Source organism: Coturnix japonica, chromosome 3, assembly GCF_054131305.1.
Source record: "Coturnix japonica strain WE chromosome 3, WE-NBRP24, whole genome shotgun sequence".
NCBI lineage: Eukaryota > Metazoa > Chordata > Aves > Galliformes > Phasianidae > Coturnix > Coturnix japonica.
The window spans coordinates 53,933,090-53,955,958 of record NC_140665.1 but is presented as its reverse complement, the minus strand read 5'-3'; the positions used below and the strand labels follow the sequence as shown (position 1 = coordinate 53,955,958).

The 22,869-nt window shown below is 37.2% G+C and overlaps 1 protein-coding gene across 46 annotated transcripts in view; it reads left to right on the top strand.

Annotated features, from left to right (window-relative positions):
* Positions 1-22,869, top strand: part of EYA4 (EYA transcriptional coactivator and phosphatase 4) — a 147,998-nt gene that overhangs the window by 65,829 nt on the left and 59,300 nt on the right. For 45 of the 46 annotated variants that reach the window (XR_014944844.1, XR_014944842.1, XR_014944840.1 and 42 more), the window contains one exon: positions 10,310-10,359. The exons of the other annotated variant lie outside the window; for it this stretch is intronic. Coding sequence is in view for 30 of the 45 variants with exons in the window: in XM_085543618.1 (XP_085399744.1) it covers positions 10,310-10,359 (50 nt within the window). In the remaining 15 variants the exon portion in view is untranslated. The remainder of the gene's footprint in view (positions 1-10,309; positions 10,360-22,869) is intronic. 46 annotated transcript variants of the gene reach the window in all.

Sequence of the window (22,869 nt, the reverse complement as noted above, 5' to 3'; positions counted from 1 at the left end):
TATGCTTTCAGTCCACAAAAATTATTCAATCCTACACTATCAGACAGTGGTTTGAGTCACATATTCATCCTTTCTTAAATTTTCCAGACATTCACAAATGCTTTGGTGCTTGAAATCTAATTAGTATAAAGCTCTCATCTTGTCAGAGAATTGAGAACACTTCAGATCTTCCCCAAACATTTTGAATATGGTTCAAAAGCAAAATCCTTGTCTTTAAAGCTCTTTCTTCTCTGGGATGAAGATTGTAGCTGATGTGTATGGACCGCTAAAAGAGATTACGGGGTGATTTTGTGATTTTTTTATTTTATTTTTTTTACAGCTTGTGGATGGATCATCCCCAAGCTTGAGTGAGACTCAAGGAATGACCTCTATGAAGTTAAGAAACTTAAGGTTGTTGACCAAGACTAAAGCATGTTTCTGGGAGCTTATTACCTTTAACCGCAGTACATAACAATATGTATTTTAAAAATACAGGAGACAATCAAAAGGGCAGAGGGTTAGAAGAACAACTCTGCTAAGAGAAGGATATTTTACATATGTATTTCATCATATGTGAACTTTGATGGATGTGATCATGTTTACTGCACTCATGAGAGGCACTTGGATATTGGTGTTCTCCTAGGTAAAATCCAAAATAAAGAATAGAAGGGAGGAGACAGTGAACAAGGCAATTTGTTTAAATTTCTTCTAAATGAGATATGGAATAGCTGTGGCAAGTGTTCTTTGAGATTAGAAGGAAAAGAGAGATTATTTTCTGGAGAGGAAAAAGACTTGTGAGAGGTCAGCATGTAAACTTAGATGGGCCTGAGTGAATACTGGATTCCAGTGAAGCATCTACATCCTCGGAAAGTGAAGCTGCTGTGGTAGAAATACTTTTGTGGTAGGGAAATCAGCATTAGCATTGTATGTTGTACTATTGCTGGTACAAGATGGCTTCCATATGAAAACAGTGTATGTTATTATGCTTTATAGCACAGTACAATATACCTCTAACAAAATAGCTTGAAATATTTGCATGGTGTATTTGCAACCTGGCCAAGTTAACACAGCCATAGGAACATTAACTTTTGAACTTCCTGACTTTCATTGCTTTAAATTTCAGCTTCAAAGTTTACTTTTTTTTTTTTTTTTTTTTTCTCTTTGCATTTGTTGGCCTTGGTTAGTTTTGAAAAGCTGGAGGAATGAAAATAACTTCGCGTTTTCTGAGGGGGTGCTGAATTTTATACATATAACAGGAGACAAATTGTTATTCCTTTGAATATTAAATGATAACTCCAAAGCATTTATGATTCACCAGTTTTGCTTATGACATGTCTGTGGCACTGGGAAATCAGATTAAATCTAGATGGCATTGCATAGTGTGGCTCTTTTCCTGTATCTCACTGTGGTGTTTTTTTCCTGCTGAAAGAGATCAGTGATAACTGGAAATGCTGATTTTAGAAAACATACACTTAAAACTAATGCAAAATGATAACTATGGAGGAGATCATGGGATCATAAGCGGAGCAAAAACAGGAAGCATTTTTCAGTATCTTCTAGCTCATTTCTAGTTCGTGGATGCTGGGGAAGCATCAGATGCATTTGCAGATTCATCTGCACTGACACATACTGCTGATTTGGCAAGCAAACAAAAGGCCATAGACTTATCTTCATGTGGTGGTATTGGTGGTGGTGGTGTTCTTTTTAATTATTATTGAAAACAAACAGGGAACAACGAGAGAGAAGGAGAGAAAGGGGGAAAAAAAATGGGGGAGATCGGTGGCAGAGAGATTTCCAGTGTTACTGCTTAGTTATTATTTTCTCCTGCATCTGACTCGGACAGTAAGTGAGCTGCTTCCCTTTCCAGGCTGGTGGAGCTTCCTTGCCTTTGCAACTGCTGATTGGGGTTTACTCCTTTTCCTTCTTTCTTTCTGGGAAAGGAGCCAGTCTGATAGTCCATCTTACCAACAAGACAGGTGAAAGTGTTCTGTGAGCTCTGAGCTATTAGGTAACTGAAACAAAAAGTGTGATTGTGGTATGGCATTTGCCCTGCCCGCCCCAACAGTTAAGGGAAAGCATATTTCCTTCTTTCATCTAATGCAAACAAACAAAAAGGAAAAAAAAAAAAGAAGAAAAAAAAAGTGATTTTTTCCCTGCAGTGCATATATAAATGCATTTCAGAATGTAGAAGATTGTATTTTACAGGGTCCAATGACTTAAATTATGACTTGACCGTCAGACCCTTTGATATTTTTGAAAGTGCACTTGTGCCAAAGGCAATTTAAAACGTGTTTTAAAAATGTTTTCAGGTATTAAAAAAAAACTTGAAAGAAGCTTAGAACTCTGAACTAAGTGAACCCATTAATCAGGTTGCAAAAACAAACATGAAGGAAACCCTTCCACGAGTAAGAATGTGCCAGGGAAGGAAATTTTTGACCCCAAAGATAGCCTATGAATGAGAAAATTCAGGAGGTATGATTGCCTCAGATTTTATCAGATTATGCCATGAATACATCTTACTGCGACCTCTTTCTGTAAAACTTTGCAAATACAAAAGCAGTTTTATATTAGGTAAATCATTCTGATTTAAATAGTACAAGGGCTTATGGCAGCTATTAAGACTGTGCAGTGTTTGTGAAAAGAGGCAATCATTATGGTCATAAGTAATATAAATAAGTTTTTAACCTGGATTTATTAAACCCTTTGTTACTTCACTTCCTATGAATGATGCACACCAGCAAAGGACTCCAGTGTGTCAACACTCATCATCCAGCCTTATACAATAAGATATATGGGAAATATAAAAGCACAACTTTGCATCCAATTAGCCTGTCTGTAGGCTTGTTCCTATGAAAGTTTCATCCACACTTTTGTCTACAGGTGTCTGTACAGTAGATCTGAAATATTGTGTCAGCAATAGAGTCATCTCAAGAAGTGGAAGTATTTAACAGATTAATATATGTTTTGTCAATCATAAATCCATCTTCAAATGAGTAGTCAGTGACTGGTTCAAATAAGCTGGGGCTATAAAGTTTGAAAATATACCAGGAGCCACTTCTTTTCTTATTTTAGTGAGTGCAGCAAGTAAAAAGGGTTTTACAGAAAACTTGATGTGTCAGACAAGATATTTGGGACAGTGCATGCTGCCTGGCAGCACTGTTCATCAACATTTTCTCCACTGCATGTTCAAAAAGAGCAGGAATAAAACATCAGGATTTTCTGTCCCTTCTACAAAGATTTTATCTGAATTTGATCCATCTTTTTCAGGGAGTGGAGGAAGACTGCAGAGGTATATGTAGAATAAACTGCGTACATAAACTGTGATGTTTACTTTCTTATGCAGTCTACATAATGAAAATGTCTGGCTAATCTTTCAGATCCTCTGGAGATTTCAGTGGAGAGTAGAAATCACTACTCATAGATCATCTCTATTTGACATGGAAGACCACACTAGGTCAGGTGAAATACATCTGTTTCCTCCTGTTAGATGTAAAGAAAGATTGAGGTGACTAACCTAGATTTAGATGTCCAATGTGCAGGTAAATTATGTCAGATATATCCTATCTGAACTTTTCCTTACAGCTTGAATGTTCACTAGCTGGTGTGCACAGCAGTGTTATCACTGTATTTGAGGAGAGAGGAATACAGGAGGGTAGCTGTGATATGTTTCTTCATTAATAGGTCTATCTTTGGGAAGGAATATGAATGGAACAGAGAAGGAAGCAATGGTGCTACAGAAAAGTCTTTCTGAGTTCCCATTCCTACCTTGCCCTGCTTCTCAGTGTCATGCATGACTGCTCCCACACAGCATCTAGTGTGCTTTTATTTCTCTCTTCCCTAAAGTCAAGGAAAGATATCTGTTTAGATATTAGAACTGTTAGATATTAGAGCTGTTGGAGAGGGTCCAGAGGAGGGCCACAAAGATGGTCAAGGGTTTGGAGCACCAGACCTATTATGACAGGCTGAGGGAGCTGGGCTTGTTCAGCCTGGAGAAAAGAAGACTGCGGGGTGACCTCATCGCAGCCTTTCAGTTCCTAAGAGTACCTATAATCAGGAGGGGTGTAAACTGTTTGGAAGGGACGATAATAGTAGGACAAGGGGAAATTTTAAGTTGAAAGAGGGAAGATTTAGGTTGGATGTTAAGGGGAAGTTCTTTACTAGGAGAGTGGTTAGGTCCTGGAACAGGCTGCCCAGGGAGGTTTTGGATGCCCCATCTCTGGAGGTGTTCAAGGCCAGGTTGGATGGGGCCCTGGGCAACCTGATCTAGTAAACATGGAAGTTTGGAGGCCCTGCCAGGCAGGGGCTTAGAGCTTCATGATCCTTGAGGTCCCTTCCAACCCGGGTCATTCTGTGATTCTGTTGTCTTTAAACAAGAAATATCATTTAACATATTATGTAAAGTACAAAGAGCAACTTGAGTAATCTCCTTCCATACCCGTAACTTCTAAATAACTTCCATTTTAATGTCATTTTTCATAAACAGGCAAACAAAAGTTCATCATGCTGCAAACTGGATGGATGTGGATTAGAAATGATTTTAGTTGTCAGCATAACAATTTCATTACTAAAAAGATTGAGAAAGAGTTTACTGAATAGTTATAATGCTGTAATAGTTAATCTGTCCTAGTGAATTTGATTTATTTTTGAATTTAAATTGATCCTTATAAAAAGTTTGAGATTAGAACTGTTGTGTTTTTAGATCTGTTGAGATACAATAAATCTGCTTCACAATGTGATGCCAAGTAAAATGTAACTATGTACAGATCTGCAGTGTGAAAAAATGTAAGAAGTCTATTTTCTGTTGCTTCAAGTTCTGTCACTTGACACTAACATCAGTGTTTCTGATTTTAGCTAAGTCAGAAACAAAGTTAAAACGTGAAAGTAAATAACTACTGCATTATTTATTTACAATTTCAAATGAATTGCTTATATGTATTTGGATAATACAATTTTACTGATATTAGGCTTAGGTAACTGAAATTATTAGGAGACCTATGGAAGTGAAACACAACAGAGCTATACTGTGAATAAGTTAGTTGAGAATTTGGGACTATTTAGAATTTTTCTCCGATCTCTCTCTGGCGGACTTCAGCATTTCTGTTTTTCTTTGCTGAATCTCCTCTGAGATTTACTTCACATATATATATATATATGTGTGTGTGTGTGTGTGTGTGTGTGTGTGTGTGTGTGTGTGTATTCAGCATTTGTATTATTTGAATTTAGCCACCATAAAATTCTTAATTCTCAGTAACATTTCTAGATTTTATTAAAATCAATTTGAAAGCATACACAATGTCTACAGTCTGTAATTAAATCTTAGCACTGTATATTTGGTGAGTTTTAACATGGGGTTAATGTACTGTAGGGAAGCATTCAGACAGTACACCAAATGCACTTGGTTTGTACGTTCTCCAGGCCAGAGGTGGCATGTAGACATGCTTTGAGTTGTCTTTGTGTCTGCAAAGATTAGTTTTACTCTCACCTCCTTGATGCTACATCTTTAGTAGCTCCTGCATGCAGAGCTACTTCATTCTGACCCAAAACATTGCAGGCACCATTTGGGAGGGCAGGGTGACCAAGGAAATGTTTGATGCAGTAGGGAAGGGAGCTCAGCAGATTCACTGACAGAATAATTTACTGCTGACACTGCAAGATTTTTCCACTGTGCTCACTATAAGTGCTAGAAGGGATTTCTCACCTGTGTTTCATTACGAGCTTAATACTATGAGTGTGTGTACGAGATCAGCTCACAGAGCTGGACCAGTTCATGTTTTAACATCCAGTGTAATGAGGTCCAATAAAATCATGTTAAAAGGATGTTAATGTTGCAAAGGAAAACATCAGAAGCAAGGAAATACCAAAATTAATATGGTCTATGGAAATCCAGTCTCTTATCCATTATGGTGCAGCTCTTGTTACATGACATACATGACTTTCCAGTTTTCTCAGTGTGTGCAGTTAGATTTTTATCTTATGTTCCTCAGTCTATATTAGTTGAATGTGAAGCACCTAAAATCCACAGTGAATATAAAATCATTCTTGGTCATATAGACATTTTAATAAACTTGAATCCTAGTTTTTCGACATTTAATATATGCATCTCTTTTTCATGCTGCCCTCACAGCAGGAAGTGTAAGACACTTATAAAAGTGTTTGTATTTGAAATTTGAAGAATGAAGGCAGAGTTTAAGGAAGAAATTGTATAAGATGTTGAATAATATCTTCTTCAATTTGAGATGAATTAGATCTTCATTTTTTTCTGGATAAAGCATAACGTTTATGTGCCATTTTGTAAGTTCAAAGTATAGTTCCCCAGCCTGGATCATTAAGTAGATCTGCAGAGCAGATGGCATGCCAGAAACAGCCTGTTATTCTGTGCAGACTGGTTACTAAAGCCTTTACTAGTGACTTTCATAAATTTGTGATGAATGCTTGAGCTTGTTATTCTGATTTTTACTCCCAGATCTTAGAGGAGAGGAAAGCAAACTGTGCTGCCCTGTCCCATCCATGGGAGCTCTAGTAAACTTCCACTACCCATGCAGTCTCTACAATTTGCTTTCCTCTCCTCTGATTTTACTCCTGGAGATCCCTCTCTTCTCCATGTTTTCTGTCCTTCCTCCCTGTGTGGATTTTTCCTCTGTTCCTCAACTTATTTGAGGCCACAGGAAGTTTCTTTTATTCAGTGATGCTGCCTTGTTGTTGTCATGGGATACATTGGATTAACCACTTAAAGAAGGACAGACAAATTCCTGCTGCTTATGGAAATCAGAAGCGATTTTTAATTCTTACTTTGCTCCTTTATATTTGACATAGACAGTATTCAGTGCAGACTGGGTCTTCAGAAATTGGGAGGCTGGATGCAACAGGACTCCACTAATGTTGTGAAAACGTGGCTTTTAGAAGCATAATAAGGCTAAACAGATTTGGACACTACTTCACAGAGGTGATGACTCCTGGGCATCGGTACATCTTGTACTTGTGCACTTTCAATTTTGGGGTTCAGCCTCAAAGCTTACAGGCAGTAAGGCCTCTGAGCAGCATAGTTACATGACGTAAAATATGAACAAAATATCTTGTTTTCTTAAAAAATTGGATTTAAGTATTTTTAGCTGAAATATTTCAAACGTTTTGTAGTAGGCAGCAGGGGTAGGAGATTTCAACACCATTTGGTAAAATTCAAAAACAACTGAAACCGATACCACCATAGTGAATGGTTCTCCATGTGTGTATGACTGAAATGGTGAGAAAACCTGTATAAACAAAGGAAAAAAAGAAAACTGAGTAGGATTAAAGAAAAAAGTTCTTACATTTAACACATGGGAATGTAAATAAATGTGGTGTTAGTGAAAGTTAATTATTTTGAAAACAGTCACCAAAGCAGATTAAGAGGGAAAATAGTGTAGCTGAAGACAAAGGTAATGATATTTAGCCTTTGATCAAAAGTTTTCGCTGTGATTTTCTGTTCACCTTCAAGGGTGGCATAATTTTATGAATAACAAAATGTGTTTTGCTACTTGAGTAGCCCTAAAGAAAGGTTGGGTGTTCAATCCACCCAGCCACTTGAAAGAAAATCACATGCCTGTTCTTCCTTTAAGAAATAACATTTTTATTTATTAAATCTTTTCTCTGAAAGAGGAATCCAAAGATGCATAATGAAGTTTGCATTCAGTCTTAAAGGGCAAGACACATATACATGCAGTGCTTATACTGCACACTTCATCAGAAAATGATCACAGACAAACTGCATTATCTATACACCAAACTGAAATATTCTTATTTTTTTTAAGTACTATTAAGTACACAGGTTTTTTGATACAGTTGACCCATTGCATTTCTGTTACTCACTTTAAAGATATAAGAATTTCTTAAAAAAAATAAAAAAAAAATCCTACTTTCATCACACAAGAAGAGCATAATCTTTCTCAATTGCTTTATTTAATGTTGATCAAAACAAGATACAGTAGTAGTGCTAGCAGGTGTAGGAGAAGTCATCTGTGAGTCTGTCCTAAGAAAAGTTTAAGTGCCAGAGATTTATCAGCAAGGAGATAGAAAAATAATCTTGTAAGTAAATATATGTTAACGAGAAAGGGGAAAAGCTTTACTGTGTTTCTGAAAGCTATGTTAATTAGATGCATTTATATATTAATTTTGTATGAAAAATTGAAAGATTGTTTTTCTAGTCAAGTCCCTCTGTAACTTCCTGATTTTGCAAATATACACCACTTAAGGAAAGGCTGTTTCCATTTCAGTTTCTTTGGATGATTTTGATTTTAGGTTTTGAATGATTGCTTGTAATTGTGACATTCAGTACACTAATGCTCATGGATATTATTATTGTTGGCACCTTAACACAAATTTTGAGGCATTTATTTGGTAATCAGTTATGGGTTTATATCTCAAGTTTTACACAATATTTCAAATCTAATGTTACTATAATAATAATGTGGTGAACAGAAAACTGTAGCAATGATGTGTCTGACTGTTCATGAAGGCTTACATGGACTTTCATTGTCCTTCATGGTGTTTGCTCCATATATAGAACTCAACTGAAGAATAAAAATGACCAACTGTAAAACTATAAATGTACTTAAAAGATCTTTAGTTGTTGTTTCATGGCACTCAATTCAATGGTAATTAGAGAAATTACTTATAGTTTGGCTAATATTTTTCCTGTCTGAGTTGATGAGTATTTTGCGAGTGGCTTCAATAGAAGCAGCTCACAGTGATAACTTTTTTTGAAAAGGTTTTTAATGTTGCAGGAAGCTGTAGAAGACTCTTTTGATGCAAATTAGTCTGAAAAACTGTCACTGAGCATATGCTGGTTGTAGTAGAAATATTCTTCAGATTGTGTCAGTCATATGAAATTCATTTGAGTGATTATGAATATTTCTAGATGGCTTTAAAATGGAATTTTGAAACCTCCCACACAGCTCTGGATTCTACATTAGCACACAAGTGAGCAAAATATTTGTTTCTCTGCTGAAAGCACAAAAAATTTAGATTACCAGAAGGCACAGTAAAATTTTTGCAGGAAATCCCAAAGATCCCAAAGAGATAGCTAGTCTGCCAGAGAACAGTTTTCTATTTTTATTGCAAAGTGATGTATTTTTTTCACCCCTAGATGGCTAATATCAATGTACTGAAAAATTATTATGGAAGTCAAACTACTATTGATTATTATATTAATTACAATAAGTATTTATAACAATAAATGTAATTATATTAATTAAACTATCTATACAATATTAATTCTATATTGCAAAATAATGTACAAATGCTGTGTGTGATATTCATTGATGCATTAGAAACTACATTGGTTGCTCCAAAAGAAATGTTTCCTATTTATTTCCATGGGAACTGCAACATAAATAAAGAGCACAATAACTGTTTTATAGAGCATATTCTTAGCTACAGAACACTGTACTTCAGCACAGTCACCACCTTTAGCTATGTATTTTTGCCAGCAATGAACAAGAGTCTGCATGCTGTGCTTGTAAAAATGTGTGCCAAAGAAGATGCCCCACTGTCACCAATGCTGAATCGCACCACTCACCACTACATTGTGCTGACATCCACTGTTTGTCCCTAAAAACATTCAGTAAATGTAGGTGAACATCCATGGGTGCTATTTTTCTGCATGGAGGATTTCAATGACGCAGCTTTGCTTCCTACACACTTCCTTATCAGTCACTATTTTGTCAGATATCCCTCTGCTGCCATTTGTCACATGGCAACACAATGTAACGGAATATTGGTGGAAAGGTTCAGCCTCTGCTGTCATACCATCAACATTCACTTCTGACGTCCTAGGCTGACATCATAAAAGAGTCAGCATTATTTTTGGGGCAGCCCTCATACATTTAACAAGCAGCAGATTGACAAAATGAAAATTAATGTCTGAATTATTTACCTAGCACTGCACTTTGCCCCAGAATCTGGTGTTTATTATTGTGAGCTTTAGCAGGAAACAGAAGCTGTATCAATTGGGGAAACATTTCTTTACTCTACTGAGAACAGTATAGCTTTCTGGTTTCCAAGTGAGGAACCTGGTTCTTTGGTTTCTTTGTTCCCAGTTGGGCTACTCCCAAGCTATTTGAGCTGAACATTTTACATACTAATGGAACCTAGGGAAGTGCAGTTGGCAGCTGTTCATGGGATAATAATGAAACACACTGTTTAGTACAGCATACTGCTGCTGTAAAAAGCGGGAAGTATTTTATAGAGATCATGGTGAGCAGAGCTGCATCCACTTTAAACAATGTGTGTGAATGGTGAGCAAGGAGGTTGTGTTTCAAGAGAGAGTAACTATGAAAATCCTTTGCTTTTGCAGGTAAAGAAAGCGTGTACAGAATCAGATGTGTCAGAGCCTCCAAACGCCAGGTACAGTAACAAAAAGCAAATGCCGACTACCTGCAAGTGTGGTGGTGTGGCGTGATACTGAGATGAAATGCAGACAGAAAACACTCAGTGAGAAGGACCTGTTTTGAAAAGGGATAATGACTTGGTTAATTTTGACTACTTTTCAGTCAGGAAGATTTTCACCTCTCAGTTGGAGATGTGGGCTAGCAACAGGGTTTACAAATTTAGATAGTGCTATAATGCTGAATTAACACCCTCAGTTTTAATGAAAATCCTATGGAATAGCACATGGAAATCCATTTAATCAGATTTCACATTTTTCTTTTATCCCTTTTCTGCATACTTGAGTATTGACTTTTAAGTGTTAATTTACTTTTATGTTCATGTACATGGAGAAGAGGGAAGACATTTGAATTCTGTATTTTGCATATGTGGATATATTTATGCGTATTTCTTAGCAGGTAAAATAGGAATTGTTTTAGATGGGCATCTTCCTGTTGATTAGTAAACTGTTGAGCCACAGTGGATGATGATTTTCTTGAAATTTAATGGCTTTCTGTGTTTTTTTCCCTGTCTTTATCTTGCTTCTATGTAGAACTTCTGAAGTTTTACAAAAAATTCAAAGGTTTTAATTTAAAGAGATAACCATAAAAGAAAATGGAAGCCAAAACAATTGTGATTAAAACTCAGAAAAGCTGAGTAATTCGAGATTTACCCCCAGATCCCATCCTTTGCTATGTCTTCATGTCCTCTTGGAGCTGGGACTCCCTGGGATAACGAAAGCAAAGTGTCTGTGGTGCACCTTCTGACTATCTTGGATTAGCTTTTTCTGCCCTTTATGAACACATTCTTGACTTCTGTTTAGTTTGCTAGGAGCTGAAGGTATGTAAGCGAATACAAAATTCAATGTCTAAATACACTTCCAAGTGAAGTCAGTAGCAGTTTTGCTTTAGGATTCAGTGGAGGCATATTTTGTACTTTGTTTCTCATTTAATAATTTCTAAATTAGAAAATTACCTGCTGTCCTACAGCTTTGATTTAAATTTTATTATAAATGTCAAAGTCTTTCCAACTTCTGTCATGGAGACTGGAAATGACTGCTAAAATCATCTAATCCAATCATCAGCTCACCACCACCGTGCCCACTTACCATGTCCCTCAGAGATACATCCACATGTTTCTTAAAGGGTAGATGTACTTTGATGGTATAGAGAATCTCTACTTGCGCATATGTGTAATTTCAAGTGTGTTGCTTGTCCAAAGAAGACTGTTACAACTCAAGGACTTACAAAATAGTCCGTGGCTAGTGTTTCATCAGACTGTGATATTGCAACATACCTGAGGACATAGGATATGACCTACTGTCATTACCTCTGCAAAATAGAGAAAGGAAATTTCTTATGAATTGTAATTAAATTCTTTATACTAGTTATGAGGAACAAAACTATTTTGTCTTCCAAGTATAAGAGGGAACCCAGATTACCAGTAGTCTGGTAGAGTTTCTTTTTTTTTCTTTTTTTTTTTTTTTTGATAGAGGGAAAAAAAAATAAAATAAAATAAAAGGCTTTTCATTTGAAGCTCCAGAGCCTCAGTTTGAGGATACAGCAGACAAAGTTGAAATTATTGTTCCTGCCCTATGTGTGTGGAATGCTGAATGTACAGCCTGCAGCAGGCTATTTCTGTCCCATCCTTGTACAGAATGCGACCTGGGTCTTGCAGGGAATCTCTGCCATCCTCTAGCAGCAGCAGCACTAGGGGCACCACGCAGCACATGACACTTGAAAGCCTGGAGCAAGGTAATTCTTCTCTAAACAAGTCTTAAGTGAAAACATTGCACATAAAATGAAACATCAGCATAAAAATGAATGCTGGAGACACACAGCCTTACAGAATAGCTTCTGGCTCAGGACCTAAGGCCAATATCATTCATTTATTTAGCTAGCTTTATAGTGTGTTGGTTTTGGATTTGAAACTATTACAATAAATGCAGATGGAAAGTGTTTTTACAGTAGGGAAGTAATTAAATTGGGTGTGGGAACTTTGTCAGGAGAATTCTTGGAGTGACATGTGTGTATCAGCAGATTCTTTGTCTTGCTTGGCCTCAGTTCATCTTTTAGAAAGAAACATTCAAACTGCAGATGTGACTAGTAAATTTTTTTCTGAAGGGAATTTACTGACCTATGCAGCCTATTAAAAAATACTTTCCAGAAGTATCCAGTTAGATGCACAGTAAACATCAACTGTCACCAGCAGTTATTTATACAATGTGGTTGTTATCTCAACAGGTAAATTACATACACATGCAGGGAACTGTGGTTAAGAATTGAGTATTGTTGGATTGGCAAGTTGTAAATGCAAACAAAAGCATATAAGGATCTCTGTCACAAATTGCTACTCAGACATGACTTAGTCTTACAAATTCTGTTAAGGACTCCTGGGAGTTGTTTTGCAAAGCCCCTGTAAGCTGGTTGTGAAAACTTACTTTTATCTCAGATTGTTTAGGTATTAAACATATTGTGATGCTATTGTGACTGTTGCAATATTATGGTATTCTTTCTACATGATTTTGAGATAAAAGTCAAATTCGCCCTGCAGTTCTGGATAACTGGCCAGTCATGCAAAATGTTTATAGCCTTCTAGAACCAGAAAGTTTGCAATGAATGAGACTTGCCTGTTCTCATACTACAGATCTGATGAGACAAGACTAATGTGCATGGGTGACAACTCTATCATTCTGGTCATGTGTGAAATGCACTAACAAGGTCAGGAAGAACATTTCTTGTGTACAGAGCCTATAAACACACACTGCTATTAATTTTCTTATATAATGGGTATGCTTTAAAATGGGACTGATACCAATTATGCTGAATGGCTCATACGTTTAATTTAGTATTACATAAGAATAACTGAAATCCAGTTCAGTACATTAAATTTGACTTGTTTACAGTTATTACAGCTCCATTTTTACACAGATGATCAGAGAAGCATGTTTAATTCTAAGAATGGAGGGTTTTTTTCTGTGCTAATAGGTTCATACCCCGAGACACTGCTGTGGAAATGACATAAACATTATAATAGATGTGATTCAGAAGTCTGTTAAACTGATTTATACTGGTTCCTGGCCTCCAGTTCAGTCAGCTACAGCTCATTGGTTTTGGCTGAGTAAGACTGGACATCATCTTTCTTGTGACAACATACTGCTTGATGAATAGGTCACTGCCACACCAAAGTCTTCCTTTCTTCCTTTTCACCGTGTCTGTCATCACAAATCGAGATCTGGCAAATATATAGATTGCTGGGTTATAAAATGAAATAGGGAGAGGGGAGAGGGAAAGTTTGGCAGTCTTCTTCTGCTTCTTGCTAATGTTAATGTATTAGCAAGTAAATAGGTAATATTGAATTACAGTGAGGACTACAACAGTCTTCATATTGCATTCATAAGACCAAGGTTTGGTTCTGCTGCATCTTGGGACATGGATGTGAATACAGTGTATATGATACTTGCTGTACCAGAGCTATGCTAAGACTGAGTGCATTACCCAAATGGATTTCCATGGGCATCACTAAATTTAATAAGAGAAGGAAAATAGTGAGTATCTGCTACACCTTATTCTAGTCAACTAGATTAACAAAATTGTTGAACTCAACAATTTAGTCTTTGTAAAACACACCTGAAATTTAACTTATACTAATTTGCTAAATAGAACCTTCATGGCCTTAGCTCAAGATTGATGTCTATTTCGTTCAGGCAGATATTGACATTTATAGCCAGCAGTTATCCATACTTACCAGGTCTAATATTGTAAGTCCTCAATTCAAATCCAAGCAAAACAACTCATCTGACAGGATTAATGATGAAGCTGTCATTCTTCTCCCAGGATTGTTTGAACACACTCAGCTCTTTACGTACAAGTTTGTAGGAGAGTGAGACCAGCAGTACTTTCCCATCCATGTGAAGTTCATCAGATGAAAAACAAATGTTTGTAATTACATGGTGAAGAGAAGCTTTGCAATTGAACTGCTAAGCAAGAAAAGGCAGCAATAACTATGACGTTGTCATTCATGTTTCAGTAGTTGTAACAGAAAATAATAAATTTTTTGTGCAGTAAAAATGAACAAGGTCAGTCTCCTGAGTTTTCAGATGTGTTGTTTAGCCAATTGCATCCCCTCGTTTTATTTGCATCTATGTCTTAATTGTTCTCATTAGAGGATAGAGAGTTTTATTTATGAGCCACATGCTCATAAACATATTTATGCTAGTGAGAGGATAATGCTATGAGGACAGGCCAAGAGAGCTGGGGCTGCTCAGCCTGGAGAAGGGAGACCTGAGAGTGGTCTTTCAGTATCTAAAGGGGGCTGTGGGAAAGAAGGGGATGGACTATAAGAAAGAAGGATCTGTCGTGATAGGATAGGATGGGACAAGAGGAAATAATTTCAAACTAAAGGAGGAGAGATTTAGACTGGAAAGATGTTTTTTTCAGTAAGGCTGGTGAGACACTGGAATGGGTTGTCCAGAGTGGTGGTGGAAGCACTGTCCCAAGAGACATTCAAGGCCAGACTCGACAGGGCTCTGAGCACCCTGATGGAGCTGTAGGTGTTCCTGTTCATTGCAGGGAAGTTGTACTAGATGGCCTTCAAGGATCCTTTCCAACGGAAACAATTCTATGATTTTATGATTTAAACACTCACTTTTCAGAATCAAGAATTGCACAGTGCCCCTATACATCACCATGATAGTCTGCAGATCATGGTGATGTGATAAATGGGCTTCATTTTGAGGAAATGAGATATTAACATGACTGTTTAATTTAGACTCCTAAGGTGACATTCATCTCATGGTGAAGTAAGGTAGATGCTTCTGAGATACTATTAATCTGATCTTTTTCTTTTGATTGGCAGTGTATTCTTTTTCTGACTGCCCATGCAGACTCCACCAGCAATTACCTGCTGTACTGCTGATTTGCTGATTTAGTGCAAAAAGACCAGCTAGAAACACCACATAAGCAAAGATAGCGAGTACATTTTTCAGATTCTGCTCCTTTATTTACTTTTTTCTTTTGCAAAGAAGGGAATATATGCAATATATAATATATATATATTAGTATTTTTTGGGCTTGGGGGAAACTATAAAGATGAACGGATACAGTAACACAAATATTCTATGAAAAGGCAGCACAAAGTTGAAATTGAAAGGCTGCTGTATGTAATGTTAGGAATTGGAAAAAGAAATTCAGTCAATACGAGGGACAGAAGATGACTGTCAGAGAATTGCATTCATGACAGGGAGTCCTGTATAGTTACAAACATCTCACATGAGAGAAATGTTTGACATGATCGAGCCCAGACTTCTCAGTTAAGACAGTGGCTGACAAAAATGTTTCACAGTTTTCTAGTTTTAAAATAACTGCACTGTGTAATAAGATTTCTCAGAAAGGCTGTATTCTGGTTTGCACAGGCTTAGCTTGCAGTTGAAAGAATATTTATACAAATCTGTTCCTTATTAAATGTTTGGTGCATGTATTTAGTCTGTATGCCACTTCAGCAGTTTGAGTCAATCAAAGTAATAGTTATCAAGACAACTGTGCAGATACGTGTAATTGAATAACAAACAACATCTCTGATGATCACACAACAGATGCAACAAGAAGTATGTTGTCTTGCTACGTGTGTTGTATTTCCAGGCGTGTAGTTTGCAGGCAGCGCAAGACTTTCCTATTTTTGGAGCAGTCTGTGTGGTGTCTCCCTGCCTGCCGTACCCTGATCTTCTCATGCATTAACTTTAGGAACTTGGTCTTCTGGTTACTCAGAGCCTATTGAAGCTGGTCACTGTCTGCCCATTGGTTTTTGTTGGCTCTGGACCAAGCCCCCAAAGAGTTCTAAAAATATGTACGATATGTTTACAGAAATTGCAATAATTTATTTAGAGTACAAACACATGGTAACTGATGACATCACAAAGAAGTATTGGAATGGTTTATATTAACAGATCCCTGCAGCTCTAACAATAAAATTAATGTATTTTTTTTATTATTTTTTGAGTCTCTTACAAATTCCTGTTTATTTTTTTTCTCTTAAAATCAGGCATAACATATTTTCTGTTATACTACAAATAATGTTCTCTGTGTGATGCCAAGCCAGGTCATGGCAGTGTTAACACAAATCAATTGTTGGTCAGATTTTGAAATAGGTGAAAGCAACAAGAGAAAAATAAGTTTTGAACATTTATTGGAAACTTCTTTAAAAAAAAAAAAAAAAGAAATAGGACAAGTGAGATTTTAACAGAGGCATCAATAGAAGTAAATTGGAGATTTTTATGTTTGTCTCAAGTCTTCGTGAGATGTCACATGCTACAGAGCTAAGAGTTTTCTAATACAGATTTGTGCTACTAGAATGGAAGAACCAATCATTGCTGATAGGTTTAAGCTTTTATTAAAAATTTTTAAAATCAAGTAAACCTGGAAATAAGATAAAGTTCTCTAAGAAATAGCTATGCTATTTTCGGAAGGCTAAGTTTATTCATATCAGTTGCTAGGACCTTGTCTTCTTGAGGAGATAGGGTAGAAAACACAGTGCTGAATATACCAATTTAAATTAGAAGTGTTTTTTCTACTTACTGTTCTCTTAGAAAGGGGCTGTCCTTCCTGCTCTCTAGGGTATATTTTGAACATTAGAAAAATCCTATTGAGTACTGACTTGAATCACCTATATTTGAATTGTTTAATAACTGCTTCCTTTTTTCCCCTTGTTTTCAATAAGCAAATACACAAATATGTGCATTAAAGGTAGCTTTGTGGTTAATTTTCAAAAGGACTAGAAACACCTCAATGTAATTGTATAATTAATAAATCTGACATAATTTCAACTCCAAAGTGCTTTGTGATTTCCGAGTCTGCTCAAAGGTGCAAATTATTTAGATGGCTCCAGTTGTGAAACCCCTTCACACATGCTGACATACTGCTAGGTGCTTTCTGCCATACTGCACAGTGGGACAGTCAACCCCTTTCAACATAAATGTATATAGGTGCACTTCTGAGGGGCTGGGAAAGGCTTGCTGAAATGAAGATCTGAAGCTTTGTTGATGACTTTGTATTAATGGCAATTAAGTACCAAGAAAACCTCCAACAACTGAACACAAAAAAGGGAATGACTGAAGAACTGAAAAGAATGCAACAAAAAATTCAAAATTTTTGTATGTAAGAAGCGCACTAATGACAATTTTCTCATGATAAATCTCAAGTAGGAATAACAACATATATAAGCAAAAATGTACAAGGGCAATTTAACAAATTTTACAGGCAGAGTACTGAAATATTCAGTAAAACATCTTAGTCACTCTTGCAGGACGTGTTAGCAGCACTGGTATAGTGGTGTGAGGTGCAGTTCTCTTACTGGTATCTCGTGTCCCTTTTGTATGTAGGTTCTGTTGCACAACATAATTTGGGAAACCACAGCAGCTATTTACAACTTTCTCTAGATAGAGCTGCCGGTGCATGAAGGAGTAGGATCAAAAGTGCTGGTGGTTGTATGTGGCATACACCTGGTAGTTAGTTACTTATCTGCTTTGACCTGGTTGGGTACTAGTGCAGATGGTGGGCTAGTGTCCTCCCCAGCTGCAAACAGCACAGCTTGCTTCATGATGTGGACGGTGACGACCCAACATACAACCTGAGCTGTAACCAGCTGCATAGACGGGTAGCATTTAAGCTTGCTTTGATGCCTGTACTTTGTGTTGCATTGTAGCTCAGGCAGTATGCTTGACAGGCTTTTTTTGCCGGCCAGTCTTAGGTGTCTGACCAGTAGTTGCTGGTGGGCTGGAATTAATTCTGTGCAAAGTCTGTTGCTGCTCTGCAGAGTGGAGGTGCTTTGTGCCCAGAGGTGACTTTGAGTGAGTGGCTTTTAAATGATGAGCATTTAATATTAGGGCAAGCATTTCTTACAATTCCCTTTCCCTCTCTGTTCTCCTCCTCCCCTTCCTATTTTGACCAGTTTTTACTGAACCTGTTGATCTGCTAAATCACGGTACTTTTAATACAGTCTGCTTGAATTACAGAGAGTTGGAAAAGAAGCGCACGTATTGCTGAGCTAAATAATGTATTAATCACAAGTAAATACTTTCAGCCTTCAGGCATGTCTTGGGATAGGGGAAATGCTTCACACTATTTTCAGTGAAAAATAAGATAGATTATACCTTCAAGGGCTTTTACTTAAGCCAGTAGTTTCATAGAACTCTGTTGTGAAATTGAACTGGTCTTTGAAACATAAAATGACAGCATTAGTTCTTCAAGTGCAGCACATGTAATCACAATGAGAAGGAGCTCTTTTTCTTTCTTTCTTTCTTTCTTTCTTTCTTTCTTTCTTTCTTTCTTTCTTTCTTTCTTTCTTTCTTTCTTTCTTTCTTTCTTTCTTTCTTTCTTTCTTTCTTTCTTTCTTTCTTTCTTTCTTGGTCTATTTTTTGCTCTGTCATATCACATTACAGCAATACACACGAGAACTAATTCAGACACTGTTCCACCTTCTTTGACCTCTTAGATAATCCAAACATGTTTTACCATCGGTGAGCCTGGATCATAAAAGTATTTGGTTTAACTTGCTTTACACTTCAAATCCATTTGGAAATATTCCTACAGAAATGTAGTTATTAAAAAGTTAGCCAGCGAGGTCCAAATTGACATTCAGAGATTGATACAGGTTGCTATGTAAACAAATCACTTAGTTTTCTTAATTGTTTTTAAGTGTAATTTTTTGGCTTAATATTTTACAACCTCTTCTTAAATACCTCTTAAATACCATCAGTCAGTCTGTGTATCCTGTAAGTTCTTAACTAACTCAATGCATTTAGCATGCTGTGCTAGCATTTAACGTAACCAAAATTACCTCTTTACCGTCCCACTAGATCCTAATCAGTCTGTAGGAAAATTTTAAAAAATGGTAGGGCACCAACAGAATGAACTAAAGAAAATCCATATAAATGTCCACATGGAAATGCGCAAGTTTTCTTTCTGTTTTCTAGCATCTGCATGTTGCACACATGGCTTATATATGTGTTCAAAATTGTTTTCTTTTACCATTTCAGGTTTGGTCTTGTCTTTTTATTTTAAGACAGCCTAAGTCCTGTACTTCAGTTCTCTTTGCACACAGTTTACGCTGAGCACCATTCATCACCGTCCCCCTCTGGGAACAGAAGTCAGAGCATCCGGATGACAAGGAGGGAAAGAGTCTCTTCCATAAGCAGCATCTGGCTCTTTGGCAGATTTGTCAAGCACTTCTGCTAATGGGTTGGATTTGCCCAGGGGTCTTTTATGTGGTTACACTGCAGATGGTCTCTCTTTCCTATCTTCTCCTGTAGAATGCTTTTATTTAAAAAAACACGCACACACACACACACACACACATGCACAAACTTTCATCTAATCCTTAGAATTTACACACTCCATTCAAACTGATAAGGTTCTTTATGAGTCTCAAATGTGCCTGTGTATGCTCCTTTCTATTAGAAATCTCAAAGCTTTCCATATATTCAAATGTGTGTCTTGAGTTTTGTTGGCAATTCTGTACTTAGTTCTCCAGTTTAGCTGCCAAGTGATATAATTTACTGTGATCTGAGTCTGTATATTTGTCAAATTTCTGAGGGAATTGCTTTAGGTCATTTTTAGAGCAGAGGTAACATTTTCTCCCCTTGAAGCATGAAATATACTTGTCTTCCACTAGCCTTCCACCTTTGAAAAAACCTAAGTTTTTATCTGGATTTGGTTATATGTGAAAATGAGTATGATGGCCTCGATCTAATTCACAGGGCATTCTACTCTGCCATTTTGGAGAGGCCCGTGTGCAGCAGCAAATCTGTAGGAAGGTATGCTCCTACATGTTGACATCTTTGTAGAAAAAAAGCATACACAGTCCCACATAAATAAATAAAGTGATTCAGTGGATTGACTTTTTAGCAGAATTGTATTGCTAATTTTTAAAGGTAGAATGGTACGTCACATATCCTGCTGAAGTCAAGCTATTTTTTGTTTTAGCAAACATAGGTATAAAGGAGAGGCAAATCTTTTACATTTTTTAATCACACGTGTGGGTTTTTGGTTATGCAAGGTGTGTGTGAAGAGGGAAAGGAGAATATGGAGTGACTGGAACCACTGCTCTGTCCTTGCCCAAGTCCCATGCCTGTATGAACAGGCAGGTATCCCCCACTACAGCTTGCTTGTCAGTGTCTGGTCTGAGCTGAGCTGAGCTGAGAGTTTCTGTTTCATAGTTGTACCTGTTCCTTCTTATGGCTCCAGGGGATAGTATGGAAGGAATTTTGCCATAGAATTCCCAGCTATGTTATTATTTGATTCTCAGAATAACTGCCTGTTTCATCCCAAAATAAAAACTGTATGCTTTCTAGGACTTAAATTGTAAGGTTACTTGTGGAAATCAAACTGTCATGGTTTGGGTCATTACGATTGAAGTGGGAGCTGTATAGCATTTCCACCAGAGCACTTTCTCTCAAAAATTGGATTCCTTTCTCAATATAAGTCCATTTCTTTTTCTCAGGCTCCAAGTCTCATTTAAAGGGGAATCTATCTCTTACCGCTATCAACATTCGCTTCCAGAGGGTGTAGGACTGATCTTGGCATGTGCCAATACCTCTGTCCACATGTGAGTCCCTGGAAATGCCACCCAGTTGGCGAGCTTCATTGCCATCGAGCCACACACTGCTGGCACCATTGTCCCAGCATCGAAGTAACCAAGTGACCATATGTTCTTTCGGCTGACGTGTGAAATCCTTTCTTAGATCCCGAATTTCACTCAGTGAAGTGAAATTAAATGCAGTCATTAAATATTATTTGTAAAGGTCAGTCAGCATGGCTACATTTACTAGAACATCATCTTCTGGACAGAATGAAAAGGGATGTATGCAGTGCATCCAGCATACCTTGTCATCAGGAACAGTTAGGCATATCTACACTTTATTACTTAATAGCAATAATTATACAGTGAGACAGGTAAAACATCAGGCCATGAGAAAGTTGCATTTATTTATTTTATATTCTATACCTAGAATGTTGAGGTGACTGCAATTAGAGAAGGGAAATAATTGTGTTTGACACAAAATGTTTTCTAGTCAAACATGCTGTGCTTGGTTGAGGTAAACTACAGAAATATAATGTTGGAAGCTAAGGTTTAGATCAGTTTAGATTTTTGAAGGGATATTTCACTGCTAGAAGTCAGATGTGTTAGTATTTCCCATATTCAAAATGTTTGCATTAAAATGTGAAGTTTGAATTGAGCTCATTTTTGACAATGCTTTTGACGCCTCTTAGTCAACTATTATCCTTTCTAGAAATGGATGGAGTTCTTGCAGGCCCCTGTATTGGTGGCTAAAGAAATTACATTGGAATTAGGTATGATCACTCCAGTACTGCACACCTGAAAACATTTCTTTCCCTTGGGCAAACCCTGACAAAGAACCAAGTGTTTCAATTACTAGTTTGAAGCGTAACAGATATTTCAACAGGGAGTCAGAGACACAACCCACCCTCTGCTCTTTTGTTATGAAAATGTGATTTAATGTTTATATCATGCTGTTCAGGCTTCACTGAAGCCAATTGCAAAATTTGAAGCAATTTCAACAGGACCATCCTCTCATCTCTGATTTCCCAGTTTTAGATTTATCTAAGTATTGTTGTATGTGAATAAATCTGGCATTATTTTTGTGTTGCAATTAATATTTTAGATACAGACCAGGCACCAATATCTGGACCCAGGCAGTCCTCTCACTGTTTCAGTTAAAGCCATACTGTCACTCAATGAGAGATGTTTTCCCTGAGATGCTTAGAAATGATGTGCAGTAAGCTGTGTGACTTTGAAGGTCATTTCTTATAAGGGACAGACTGGAAACAGGCTAGTAGCTGTATGACCTGATTGTCAGTTATGTACGGGCATATTCCTCTGTATATAGGGAAACGGTCTTTGTTGCTGAAGTTAAGCTTAGAAACACTGAAGACTCAGTGAGATCCTTCTGTCATCTGTGTTGTTGCCTGTTGCTCAAAACCCAGTCACTGGCTGGAGATGCAGGAAAAGCAGAAGTCACCCCAACCAATTTTGCTACCGAAGTTGTGGTGAGGGAAGTGTGGCTGCAGTCTTGCTGGTTATGTGGTAGCCATCTCCTCAGAAGTGATTGTTATTTGTTTATGGCACAGATCATCATGTTGTTAGAACCACAAGGTTCATAAGCACTGATGACATCTGGAAGCGATCAGAAGTGGGAAGGGGAGCTGCTGGGTGAACTAGTCTTTGAAAATGTGGCCCTGTGATCCAAAGACCGGTATATATAGATCTTACATATCTGTAATCTGGTAGTCTGTATTTCATGTAAGCTGGATACTTGACAGCTCCCTGTGGAACTGCAGTGTCATTATCGCTTTTGATTTATTTAAATATTCACATAACAACTTCAAAAGCTACTTTAGTCACCTTTTTTTAAACAGTAGGTTAAACGTGAGTTTAACCCCTTGCATACCGTTTTGTATTTTCTGTTCATACTGG